Source organism: Octopus bimaculoides, chromosome 2 (assembly GCF_001194135.2).
Source record: "Octopus bimaculoides isolate UCB-OBI-ISO-001 chromosome 2, ASM119413v2, whole genome shotgun sequence".
Lineage (NCBI taxonomy): Eukaryota > Metazoa > Mollusca > Cephalopoda > Octopoda > Octopodidae > Octopus > Octopus bimaculoides.
Window position 1 is genome coordinate 86771217 of NC_068982.1, and position 13588 is coordinate 86784804.

Consider the following 13588-nt stretch of genomic DNA (forward strand, 5'->3'; position numbering starts at 1 on the left):
GTGTGTGTGTGTGTGTGTGTGTGTACATATATATATATATGTCAAATATCGTCATTGTTATTTAATGCCTGTTTTGCATGTTATCATGGGTTGAAGAGTTTGACAAGAGCTGTCAAGGCCAGAAGCTGCACTAGGTTCCATAGTTTGTTTTGGCATGGGTTCTACTGCTGGATGCCCTTCCTGATGCCAACCACTTTACAGAGTGTATTGTGTGCCTTTACACGACACCAACACTATGCTTTTTACATGACACCAGCACTGATAGGCTCACCAAGTACCTTGCAAGACAGAAAACTTCAGCTGGGAGTGGGGAAATAGTATTGAGGGATGTGACTTTGTGCCATTTGAAAGATTTAGGGTATAGAGGGGACAGATTTAGGTCCCTTGCTGTAGAGTAGATACATGGATACCGCAGTTGGAGAGTAAGGTAAAAAATGTGATTGTAAGAGAGATGATGCCAGAGATGTCGGGACATGCCCTCAAGGGATATTGGGGTGGGGCGAGAATAAGCGAGGCTTGGGTTGGGTGAGTGGGGCAGGATGAGGTGACTGCCTTATTGAAAATTTCTTTAGAAAAAGAGAGGTTAGAGACCTACTAATGTTAGCTTTAAGTTTCTTTTTTTTTTAAAGAAGATAAGGGGATGGCAAGATTGTTTGTGAATGTACCTAAGTTTTTCATTTGATTTATGGTAGGGCTTGTAAGTGTTTAATTTTATGTCCTGGGAAGCAACTTTAGTGAGATTTGTAGCAACTGTGATTTTGAGATTTGTGCTTTTGAGGGTTTTTTTCTAGAGGGATATGCATAATCCATCATCTTTGTATAAACTAATATCATGCGATGAGAACTTAATTTTCAGGTTATCTAGTGTAAAAGGCACAATTAGAACACGTGTCAGCACTGTTATATGAACCCATCACTATGCCGACAATTAGTTGGATTCAGATGTCTTCACCCAAGCTGAACACTTGCTAAAGAGGAGGGTTTCATGTGCATGTATGATTAACTCAACTTCTGTTTGTCAATGTATTTTCTGGTGAGCTCAATTGCTTTATTTAGCAAGGGTCTTGATACGGAAAGGTAAAAGTCTAAGCTGTTGACTTATCCTTTATATTTTTATACCAGTCTAAAGCAGTATTGTTTTTTATCCACTGTTGCAGTGGGTAAATATTTTAAAATACTTTTTTTGGTGACTAAACCTACTTCTGTCCTAATGAGATCTATATGACTACAGGTGGGCTTATTTGAAAAGTTGGGTTTGTGATCATTTAAAATTATAAAGACTTCCTTTTTAGCTAAATATTTTATCCTATCTTCAATTTTATTACATATTGCATGAAGTTTAACCTCATCATTGTCATTATAGCTATTAGTGTTCCCTTATATTTACCAAAGATACTATTACATCACAGCATATCATATCTATCATTCCTAACTTTATATAAGTTATTAGTCTAAAGAGAAAAAAATGAATCTATCGCACTGAAATGGCATGTTGTCACCAATTCACAGACATGAACATAATAGTATATTTTAATTGTAAGTTTTATTTAACACGTTTATATATTGGGTCATCCCATAAATAATATGGTTTTTAATTGCATGAACTAAAAGTCTGAGGGGGATGAGATAAACTGCATCAACTTGCTATAAAAGGAAGTAATAATTTTACCATGGCCTTATTCTTAGTGCAAGTTTTGAAGGGTGCAGTTCAATTTTAAGTTATTTTTTCAAAGCTATAATTGAAGTAACAAAGGAGCATATTCTGCATATTTTGCTTTATGAGTTCAATAAAGGCAACAACACAACAAAAAGTGCAAGGAATATTAATACAGTATATGGGGATCAGACAATGAGCATAAGCCATGTCAACGGTGGTTCCAGAAATTCCGAGCCAGGAACTACAACCTAGAAGGCGAGCCTTGTCCTGGAAGATCTGTAGAGCTTGACATGGACGTCCTGCACACCCTAGTGGAACAAAATCTCATCATAACTGTTGAGGAACTAGCAGAGAAGCTTGGATTTGGTTGTTCAACCATTCATCAATACTTGTGTGCCATCAGAAAAGTCAGCAAATAGGGTCAATGGGTTCCTCAAAACGTTTCCAAGTCTAATCACATGCAGAGAGTGAATGTGCACTCTTCTTTGCTGTCATGTCACACGAATGAACCTTTTTTGGACTGAATAGTGAATGGTGATGAGAAATGGGTTTTCTATAAAATATCAAGTGCTGAAAACAGTGTGTAGGGAAAGGAGAAACACCAACACCCCAGGCTAAAGAAGGTCTTCACCTACTTAAGTTGTTGTTATCTGTTTGGGGTGGGATATGAAAGTTTTAGTCCACTTTGAACTTTTAAACCCAAACCAAACGATAACAAAGGAGATCTACTGCAAGCAGCTTGAGCGGCTTAAGTCAGCACTAGAAAAAAGACCACGATCTTTAGTTTCAAGACGAAAGGTGTTCTTCCATCTGGATAATGCTTGGCCACATACAGTGAAGATGACATTCCAAGGGCTGGAGTAGTTTGAATGGGAAACGATGCCGCACCACCATATTCGCCAGACATTGCCCCATCTGATTATCATATTTCATAGTTTTCAAAATCATTTGAACAGAAAACATATGAACTCTGTAGATGAGGTCAAAACAGTACTGGAGGAGTATTTTTCATCATGGACAAGTGAATTTTGGAAGAGGGTCCTTGCAAATCTACCAGATAGATGGAAGAGCATTATAATGAAGGAGAATATATTTTAGATTAAAAATGAACTTTGTTTATCTTAATTTTGAAAAATAAAAAGAGAAATAGGAAAAAATGCATTATTTATGCGATGATCCAATACATTTCTAATCGCTACTGTTAGAGATGTAGGAGATCAGAAATGATCTTCAGTGTAACAAATATACATAACAATGATTAGTGTAACAAATATACAGTGTAACAGTGTAACAAATATGTATAACAATTAAGGGATCTTTCTGATTTGGCGAGCACCACTTGTTTTCTTAACGAAACACTTCCAAACATGGGACACTGGTAGAATGTGTCATATAAAACATCTTTTACTCTTAGTGTTATTGAGAAAATTTTATCTTTTTAAAGTTATTACGTGTTAAAATTGTCGTATTTCGGTAATTTCAACCAATTACTGACGTCTATTGAGGTGAAAACAATTACTGCTGTGGAATGTAAACAACACGTTCTAGCGGTGTAATGGGATCTTTCCCTTGAATAAAATTAGTGCCGCTGTTTGTCAAAAACAACTATCGGCGGTACTGTTATTTATGACATCGTTCGTGCGTTTGTACTGGTTTTAGCTTTAGGGTTTTAGGGTTAGGGTTCGGGTTTTAGAGTTAGGGCTTTAGGGTTCGGGTTTTAGAATTAAGGTCAGGGTTAGGGTTATGAGTATTTTTGCCAAATTTGGTGAAAAATTTGTGGTGGTGTATTAAACAGATTTTAACCAAATTTGGCAAAAATACTCATAACCCTAACCCTAACCCTAACCCTAACCCTAACCCTAAAACCCTAACTCTAAAACCCAAACCCTAACCCTAATACCCTAAAGCTAAAACCAGTACAAACGCACGAATGGTGTCATAAATAACACTACCGCCGATAGTTGTTGTTGACAAACAACAGCACTAATTTTATTCAAGGGAAAAGATCCCATTACACCGCCACACCGTGATGTTGAGAAACCACAGCAGTAATTGTTTTCACCTCAATAGACATCAGTGATTGGTTGAAATTACCGAAATATGACAACTTTTAACATGAAATAACTTTAAATATAAAAATTTTTCTCTGTTCTGTAAGACAAAATATACAAGTATACGAAGTTTTAAAGTGTTTCAGTAGAAAACACACTAAATAAAACATAAATAAAGAATGGCGCCCGCCAAATCAGAAAGATCCCAATTAAATTTGAGTTAAGTTCGAATGGTAGAAAAGGAGTTGGCTCATTATACAAGAAATATTCCTTTAATTTCTAGCTGGGTTCAACCAAGGAAAATTTAGTATTGCTTGGCAAGAAGTGAAGGTGTTTGTTCTCCGTAACTCTATCTCAATTTCTGTGGTAGTTCTTGGTGGGCTTTTATCTTGATACTAAGATAAGCACAAGAAAAGGGCATAGGATCTGATGCTATGGCATGATATATCTACAAGCTGATTGGTTGATAATCAGGACAGACTGTATGACTTGAGTGTGATCTATGCATTGTACAGACCTGGTAACTGAGAAAACAGAATTTGTGATTCTATTCTAGGTCTTGCTTCAAACCTTATTTTTAGAGTTTTTAATTATTCTAATATCAGTTTTAAGTTTAATCTGGAAAGTGTTACAGTACTTATGAAATTTAATGTTAGCTACTATGTCTAGAAGGTAAGCTTCAAAAGGAGCTTAATATTTTGCTCTAGCAGGAAATTTGCATGCCTTTAAGTCATAACATTCTGTGGCAGTGGTGTCAGCTCAAAATATAGAGCCTTCCAGTGCATCCATCTCGCCTAATCTTTGAATTTTTCTAGGAGCATCCAAATATATAGGTTATTAGGCAGTGTAGGTATATTCTTGATAGCTAATCAATGTGGTATAAATCCTTTATTGTTGTATTGGGTTTGTAGAATCCTTGGAAACCACAATTTAACATGAGGATAACCTATAAAAATCATGTAATATCAATAGGCATGAATTTGTATATCACTGGTTAAAGGGTCCCCAGACACAATAAAACTCTTACACCCTTTTCCCTTGACGTTTTCCACTATTTCTAGCCATCAGCCCTAAGCTATTGTTGACCCTTACCATAGTTGAATAGTATTAACATCTGGTATTGAAATTTGATGCCCAACAACTTCTTTAGTGGCCAGTTTTTGGCAAATTCCACAATGTTTTGGATGCTGTTGGCAATTACTACTATATTTTGAATGCTAGTGGTGATTTGGGCCCCAAAGGGAGCATTATACCAGACTACTTGTTTTGATTTATCTCTTATTTTTAGAGATACTACATTCCCCTCTATTCCTCTTTCTTATTTCCTCTTTGGTTGGTCTACTCTCATCATGAGCTATGCTATTTTGACTATTATGGCTGTCCCTATTACCACACTTGTTATCATCCTCCAGTTTCCATTTTTAATTTTAGACCTATCATATTTGGTGGGTGGTTTAGAATTATCCACAGATTTATTTGAACACATATTCCTTTGAGATGTCATACAATTACGTTCACTTTGCCCATCTAATTTTTCATTTGTTGAGAGTGTTACTGTGTCTCTTGAACCAACCATACCATGCTTGTTATGATTAGATTTCTTATTATATCTTTTACCACTTGTCCTGGAATTTTAATTTCTATTGCTATGGTAGTCACCACAGTTAAAACTTGTCCAATTTGTAACATTAGTTTCCCTGACCAGATCGCTATTTGAGATGTATTTAATTTTTTCACTGTAAGCTGCTTCCACCAGGGCTACATTACAATAGCTCTTGTTCTTTTTAAAGATATCTTTGCTTGCTGAGAGTTTAGATATTCTTATTGATACCCCCTTGACAATGGAGTTTATAATGCTTCTTGGATGATTTGAGATGTGGCTGACATACTTAAGGTCTTTGTCTGGTCTGTGACATGGATGATGAGTCCAGTACTAAAGTTGAGTGTAATATGTAAATAATTTACCTTACTGTGTTTGCTTTCTATATCTGCGCAGGAGTGGCTGTGTGGTAAGTTGCTTGCTTACCAACCACATGGTTCCGGGTTCAGTCCCACTGCATGGCATCTTGGGCAAGTGTCTTCTACTAAAGCCTTGGGCCGACCAAAGCCTTGTGAGTGGATTTGGTAGACGGAAACTGAAAGAAGCCCGTCGTATATATGTATATATATATATATATATATATATGTATGTGTGTGTGTGTGTGTGTTTGTGTGTCTGTGTTTGTCCCCCCAACATCGCTTGACAACTGATGCTGGTGTGTTTACGACCCCGTAACTTAGCGGCTCGGCAAAAGAGACTGATAGAATAAGTCCTGGGGTCGATTTGCTCGACTAAAGGCAGTGCTCCAGCATGGCCACAGTCAAATGACTGAAACAAGTAAAGGAGAAAGAGAAAGAGATAATAATAAAAGTGAGATTCTCTGTTTGTCTGGGATCCCTGTATCTCAGCCTACACTTGCTCTACATAAACATATACTTTTTTGGAATTGGGATTAATCCTGGGATTGAAAATCTGCCCTTCATTTGGTTCTTGAACATCCAGCATTGGGATGTGATTTAAAAGCATTTGAGTTGCTATTTCTAGCAGGTAAAGTTTGGCCGATTCATGTCAACTTGGTGGCATTTGTTAGATGATGTCAGAGATCAAGGGGGAGATAAATGATATTTGCTTCATTGAAATAAGAACTTTAGGACAAATTGGCCGATAGTTGGAATTCAACTTGGGACTGAAACAATAGAATGATTGCATTACAGAATTAATTCACATCTGTCCTTCACCTCTGTTCAAACACCACCGGGGCATATAGTCATTATAGATGTATTATAGTCATGCTCCTTTTAGTTTTGGGCCACATGCCCAATTAACCTTCTAAAAGAGCTAGTTTAAAAGTGCACATGGAGTATAGCTTTAAATTTTCTAAATCCTAAATTTAGTAAGTTTTTTTCTTATACTTTTCAGTGTTACTTTTGCTACAATTTCATATAGCAAATAGGGCATTGCCCCCGTATAATCCCCCACCACACCCCACAATTCAGGGAACTCCTTGCTTGTGTATCTTAAAATAAATATACCCACCAAATCCATCACCTGAGTGTAGTCACTTGATCCCATGATGATATCGAAGTTGTTGGGCCTTTCTTAGTTCAAAGCTTACCTTCATATTCAGTAACAGTTTTTCTAGTTTCTATGTTGATTTTATTCTTAGTTAGTCAAGAGTTTTACCTTTTATTTTATTTTATTTTATTCTGTTTATTTTACTTAATTATATTTTTTAATGTTTGTTTTACTTTATTTTGCTCTGGTTTATCCTCTTCACTTAACACCTGTGGAATTTATTATACCACCCTGCTTACAAATAATAACTTAGCATACCATTCCAGTAGTACTAATGACTACTAGTTGTATATATAAGGCTTAAGTAGTCTTGGTACTGTGACTTTACATGTTACAATTTATTTATTTATTTTAATCCATGACAAGTACCTCTAATAATTACTGTAAAATATCCTATACTTTATCCAAGCAATTTCCATGTCCAAAACATTGTGGAATTTGCCAAGAGCTGACCACTTAAGTTGTTGTTGGGTATCAAATTTCAATAGCAGATGTTAATATTATTCAACCATGGTAAGGGGCAACAATAGCTTAGGGCTGATAGCTAGAAACTGGTGACCTAGTTCCATATAGATGCAACAATGACCAAATTCCTTCCTCTCTTTTTTCTTTCCTCTTCTCCTATCTTCATTTACTTGGGACTTTGGCAGTTGATGTGTTGGATTCCAACGATGATAATAGTCTAACAGTTGTTCACTATATTTTCAATTGATCGAATGAGTATACTGAACCATGAGTATACTGAACTGTGCATATCAGAAACAGTTGTACGTCTGCAATGCACAAATAAATGTATAAAGCCTATTATTTATACTTTTTTCTTATATATATTGCTCTGCATGTATAATTTGGATTTACTAAGTTGACTAGTGATGGATTCACATGCAAACTAATAGCAAACATAAGCTCTGTATGTGACAGATGATGTGATAAATGAACTGGAGCTGCACATAATATGAACACACTGAAAATAAACTTCCTTGAATGCCTGGATGACTCACAAGAAGTAGTTGGTAGCACCCCTGCTAATGCAGGGGTGGTGGTTGTTTTAAAAGTATAGTAACCAGAGTAAGAATGGGTTGGAGAAATTTCAGGCAGCCTCTACTGCTCTTGACCACAAAGGTTTTTTCCCTACTGAGTGAAGGGCAGATTGCATGATGCTGGTATTAGAATTGCAATACTGCATAGTTAATTTAAAATCTGCACCTTGAATGCTGAGGTCTTGAGCAAACTTAAAAGAAATGAAGTGAACATTAGGGTTGTGCAATGTAAATGGGTATGAACAACAGAGTATAAATGTGCTCAAAGAAAAACTGGGTATAAGAGGAATTAAATGTGTACAAGAAAGAAGACTGTGCTGGTATAGACATATGTGTATGGGTGAGGACAGCTGTATAAAGAAGTGGCAATGACAATGTGGATGGAAGTTGTGAAAGATGATGTGGTGATGGCTGACCTCAGGAGATGCTAAAGTACCAGGATGATTGGTGATAAGCAGTTCTTAAGAAAATTTGCCCAATTCAGCAAAACTGAGTTATGGAACCACCGTGTGTGAATGTAATGTACAGAAAGGTACTTTGCTCAATCTCCTCCTGAAATTATCCCTCTTTTCATCACATCCCTTACTACTACTCTCCCTTGATGCCACTTTGTTTTTCTTAGTACCTGGAACCTTTTCACTTGTTAGCCAGTCTTCATCCATTAACATTGCTCTCTCTACACACCTTACATTGACCACTCTGTTCCCCACTAAACTACCAAATTATCTTTCTTTGTGTACCATTGCCTCTTTCTCTATCTCTTTTCCCACCATACCTGCAGCCTACCCAACCACATGATATCTCTGTCTTGTCCTTTCCCAACTCTCCACTTCTACTTCTCTCAATACACTGATCACTCACCCCCTCCTACTTCCTGATCTGATTTTCCTATCTCTACTTGCCCTTCCTTGTTTCAAATCTCACCACACCCTCATTGAGCTACCTACTTCCTCCTTCCATTTACTTCTGTTTGCTTTCCTCTTCATCCACACCTTCCTGCATTATGATTTGAAATGTTTGATACTCATCTCTCCACTCTGAAGATGGAGGCCAGATCTACCTAATGTTTATATGCTTCCACTACTAGTTGCATCTCCTTGACAACTTTTTGTGAACTACATCTGCCAACACTATCAAGTAATTCTGAGCCCCCAGAAACAGCTGTTGGACCTGTAATACCATACTTTATCCCCTTAATATTCTGTGTCTTTGTACTGTGTGTTAGTTTGCTCTGTTAATATATAAATATCTATATACTTATACATGAATATTCATTGTCTGAATATTTTCAGTCTTTGTTTTCTCTCTATTTACATGTATATATGTATGTATATTTTGTATACCTAGCCCAAGTGGTTTCATTTGTTTCTTTGCATCATTGTCTTCATATCTGCTCACCTGGATTCCTCTTATGGCCACTCTCTACCCCACAGACTTAGTCCTTGGTAGAGATTTTGGAGTGCAAGTTTAAATCATTTGACCACTACAAAGTGTATTCTATATTGACATCTCTGGCTCTCATCTGTTGACTCTCTCTCTCTCTCTCTCTCTCTCTCTCTCTCTCTCTCTCTCCATCTTATAATAATAATTTCTCAAGGAACTAGAAGATGGATTTGGAATTAATCTTTTTTTTTTTGTATAGTGGTTGTTTCGACTCATCCTGCTACTGTCACGTATGGGTAGGACTCCGTTTGACATGTGCTGTGTCCATTTTGAGTCTGGTTCTCATCAGGTACATCCATACATAAAGCTGTGTCTTGCTAAAGATCCTGAGTTTTGGCTGTCATGTTAGATGCGTGTCTGGATCTTTAATGAGACATAACTTTATGTATGGATGTCCCTGATGAGACAGACTGCAAAATGGTTGCAACACATGTTGAACAGAGTCCCACCCATATGGGACAGTAGCAGGATGGATCAAAATGACTGTTGTACAAAATAAAGATTAATACCAAATCCATCTTCTGGTTACTTAATAAATTATTATTATTTCAACTAACACTGTGGAGTTCCTGGAGTAGATCCAACGGAAATATACCTTGACTTTGGATTATACCAGGTAGCCCAAACTGTGCTAGTGCTCTACTCAACACATCAACACACTAATCGTCATATATCTATTAGTCCAAAATATTAAATGTGTGTGTGTGTGTGTGTGTGTGTGTGTATGCAGGCATGGCTGTGTGTTAAGAAGCTTGCTTCCCAACCTCATGGTTCCAGGTTCAGTCCTACTATGTGACACCTTGGGCGAGTGTCTTTTACTATAGCCTAGGTCAACCATAGCCTTGTGAGTGAATTTGGTTGATGGAAACTGAAAGAAGCCCATGGCTTAGTGGTTATGGTGTTGCACTCTCACGATTGTGAGATTGAGTTCAATTCCCAGACCGGGTGTTGCATTGTGTTCTTGAGCAAAGCACTTCATTTCACGTTGCTCTGCGATCATTTCAGCATCTGACATGTGGCACCTGTTGCACCGGTACAGGTAATGTTGATTTGATGGAGGTAGTGAGCTTATGTTTAAACAAACATTTGATCACTATAAACAAATCATCTGTGTGGTTGTTTGGTAGGAAATTGTCGAACCTTCATACGTTGTCTAACAACGGGAGAGTTCATTATATTTATATATATATATATATATATATATATGTGTGTGTGTGTGTGTGTGTGTGTGTGTGTGTGTGTTTGTGTGTGTGTGTATATGTATATTAGTTGTAGGCATCAGCTGATCTGGAGAGGCCATGGATCTGCATCCAGAGAAATTGTCAGCTGCTGATGGTGGTGCAGCGTCTGTTGTGGCTGTACAGGCCCACACATGAGTGGCAGTCACACATACATTTGAAGGAGCTCTCTGCCAGTGCTACTGGTTTTTCCTTCCATTGAGTGCGGTTTTCTTTGGTGGCAGGTTCCTGATTTTCTTCCGCTTGCTTCATCTTCTTTTGCAGTATTTGTCTCCAGTGTGGGCAATCATTTACATTCTCCTCCCATCTCAGGACATCCAGATCAAGTGACTTCATATTCCTCTACCTGGCGTCCTTGAAACAAAGATGTGATCATCCTCCTGCTCTTGTGCCAGTGACCAATTCCTCTTTTGGGATCCTTCTTTGGGGCAGGTGATGTACATGACCGAGCCAACACAAACGATGCTGCTGGAGCAGGGTGAGTATGCTGGGTATCTTGGCTTGGTTGAGGACTTTGGTGTTGGTGATGTGGTTGGTCCACTTGATATACAAGATGCATCTCAAATTATGAAGGTGAAAGATGTTGAGATGCTGCTCCTGTCTGAAGTAGAAGCTCCATGTCTCACTGATGTAAAGTAGTGTACTAAGGACACACACCTTATAGACAACAATCTTGGTGTTTGCAGCCAGTTTTATGTTTTCCCAGACTCTCTTTGTGAGCTTGGCAAATGTGGCTAATGCTGGTCTGATTCACCTGTCGATCTCAGGGTCCAGTGACGGTAATGCTGAGATAGGTGAATTGATGGACTACTTCCAGCTTGTAGTTGTTGATGCTGATGGTGGTGAGGTGTTTGAAACTTTAGCCCATTACTTGGTCTTCTTCAGATTGATAGACTGAATTCCTGACAGGGCTTAGAAAGTTTGTCCACAAGGTGCTGCATTTACTCTTCAGAGTGTGCTGTCAGTACTGCAGTGTCCACAAACAGCATTTCTCTGACAAGTACCTGGTGTGCTCTGAATTTTGCTTTCAGCCTCAACAGACTAAATGGTTTGCTGCTTGATCTGGTGTGGAGGTAAACACCGCCAGTTGATGTCCCAAATGAATGTTTCAGTACGACTGCAAAGAAGATGCCAAACAGGATGGGAGCAAGCACACAGCCCAGTTTCATGGCATTACATACGTTGAATGCCTCTGAAAAAGAGCCATCAAATTGAACGACGCCTTCCATGTCTGCATGAAATGATTGGACAACCTTGAGGAGTCTTGGAGGATAGCCAATCTTGGCAAGGATTTTGAACAGGCTGTCTCTATTGACTAGGTCAAAGCCTTTATGAGATCAATGAAGATGATAAAGAGTGGTTGCCTTTGCTCTTGGCACTTCTCCTGTAGCTGTTGAAGAGAGAAGATCATATCAATGGTGGAGCATTTTGATCTGAAATCACACTGAGATTTAGGGGTACACCCTCTCTGATTTTCTGCATCCCGTTTAGAGCCATTTGGGCAAAAACCTTCCCAGCAATGCTTAACAGTGAGATGCCTCAGTAGTTATTGCAGTTGCTTTTGTCCCCTCTGTTCTTATAAAGGGGGCAATGTTGCAGTCCCTCAAAAGAGCTGATAGACTAAGTACTAGGCTTACGAAGAATAAGTCCTGGGGTTGATTGGCTTGACTAAAGGCAGTGCTCCAGCATGGCCCAGCCAAATGCCTAAAACAAGTAAAAGAATAAAAAATTATATATATATATATAAGACATTATGCACATGCAATATGAGCTGGATGAAATACACAAGTGAGCTGAAAAGAATAGCATGCAGTTTAATGCTGAAAAGTTTCAAGCCTTCTGCTATCTCCATGCAAAACTAAATGCAATACCCATGAAATATACTGGACCTGGATGTATTGCGATCCCAGAGGCACAGTCAGTGTGAGACCTGGGCATTTACATGAGTAATGATGCATCCTTTCATGTTCATGTTGCTAAATTGGCAATGAAATGCAGGCTGCTGACTGAATGGATTCTTAGAACTTTTAGAACAAGAGACCAGGAAACCATGATGGTCCTCTGGAGAACACTTGTCCTTAGCCACTTTGACTATTACTTCTCAGCTATGGTCACCAACCAGTGTCAAATTAATCTCAGAACTTGAGGCAATCCAATGAAGCTACAAGAAGAAGATAGCCTTTATGCAGCATATAAGCTATTGGGAGAGACTCAAGAGATTCAGACTCTATTCTTTAGAGTGTAGGCAAGAAAGATATGCCATAATATACATCTAGAAGATCCTGGAAGGACTTGTACCAAACTTTGGCATCGAGAATTGCACAAATACTAGAACTGGACGCCACTGCATAGTGCCAAGGACTCCAAATTTGCCATCAAGATGTACAACAAGATTCTGCAATAGCCTGGGCTTCAAAGGTCCACAGCTCAGTAAAGGACCTGAGAGACCTGCATGGGGTGGATGTAGGTGTCTTCAAAATAAAGCTGAACCATTTCCTGTCAAGTGTCCCAGATGAACCAACTTCACAGCAGGGAGTGCAGATGAGGGAAGCTGCATCATACTCTCTCATGCACCAAATGTCAATTCCTGAAAAGCATTCGTGAAGTAAAATTATGTAGCAACAACAAATGACAGTGCCCCAGACAAAATAAAAAAAATAACATAAAATATATTAAAAAAATAAATATATATGTATATATATATATATATGTATATATATATATGTATATATGAATATGTATATATATATGTATATACAAGTATGTATATAAGTATATATATGTGTATATGTATATATATGTAGATATATATATATGCATATGTGAACTCTACACCCTCCGGCTGCACCTCTCCTACCCACGGATTACACTGGACCCATCTTCTATATAGATATATATGTATATAGAAATATACTCTTTTACTTGTTTCAGTTATTTGACTGCGGCCATGCTGGAGCACCACCTTTTACTCGAGCAAATCGACCCCAGGACTTATTCTAGAAGTCTATATATATGTATATATATATATATATATATATATATAT

General features: G+C 37.9%; 1 protein-coding gene and 1 long non-coding RNA gene across 3 annotated transcripts in view; one reads left to right on the forward strand and one right to left on the reverse strand.

Moving 5' to 3' along the window:
- The window catches only part of LOC128251577 (uncharacterized), a 100144-nt gene that overhangs the window by 14244 nt on the left and 72312 nt on the right, over positions 1-13588 (reverse strand). The gene's annotated exons all lie outside the window — the stretch shown is intronic.
- Positions 1-13588, forward strand: part of LOC106875806 (early growth response protein 1-B) — a 130686-nt gene that overhangs the window by 13651 nt on the left and 103447 nt on the right. The window contains exon 1 of one of the 2 annotated variants that reach the window (XM_052978409.1): positions 10912-11022. The exons of the other annotated variant lie outside the window; for it this stretch is intronic. Coding sequence (XP_052834369.1) covers positions 10980-11022 — 43 coding nt within the window. The 5' untranslated portion in view covers positions 10912-10979. Of the gene's footprint in view, positions 1-10911; positions 11023-13588 lie in introns of those variants that run through there. 2 annotated transcript variants of the gene reach the window in all.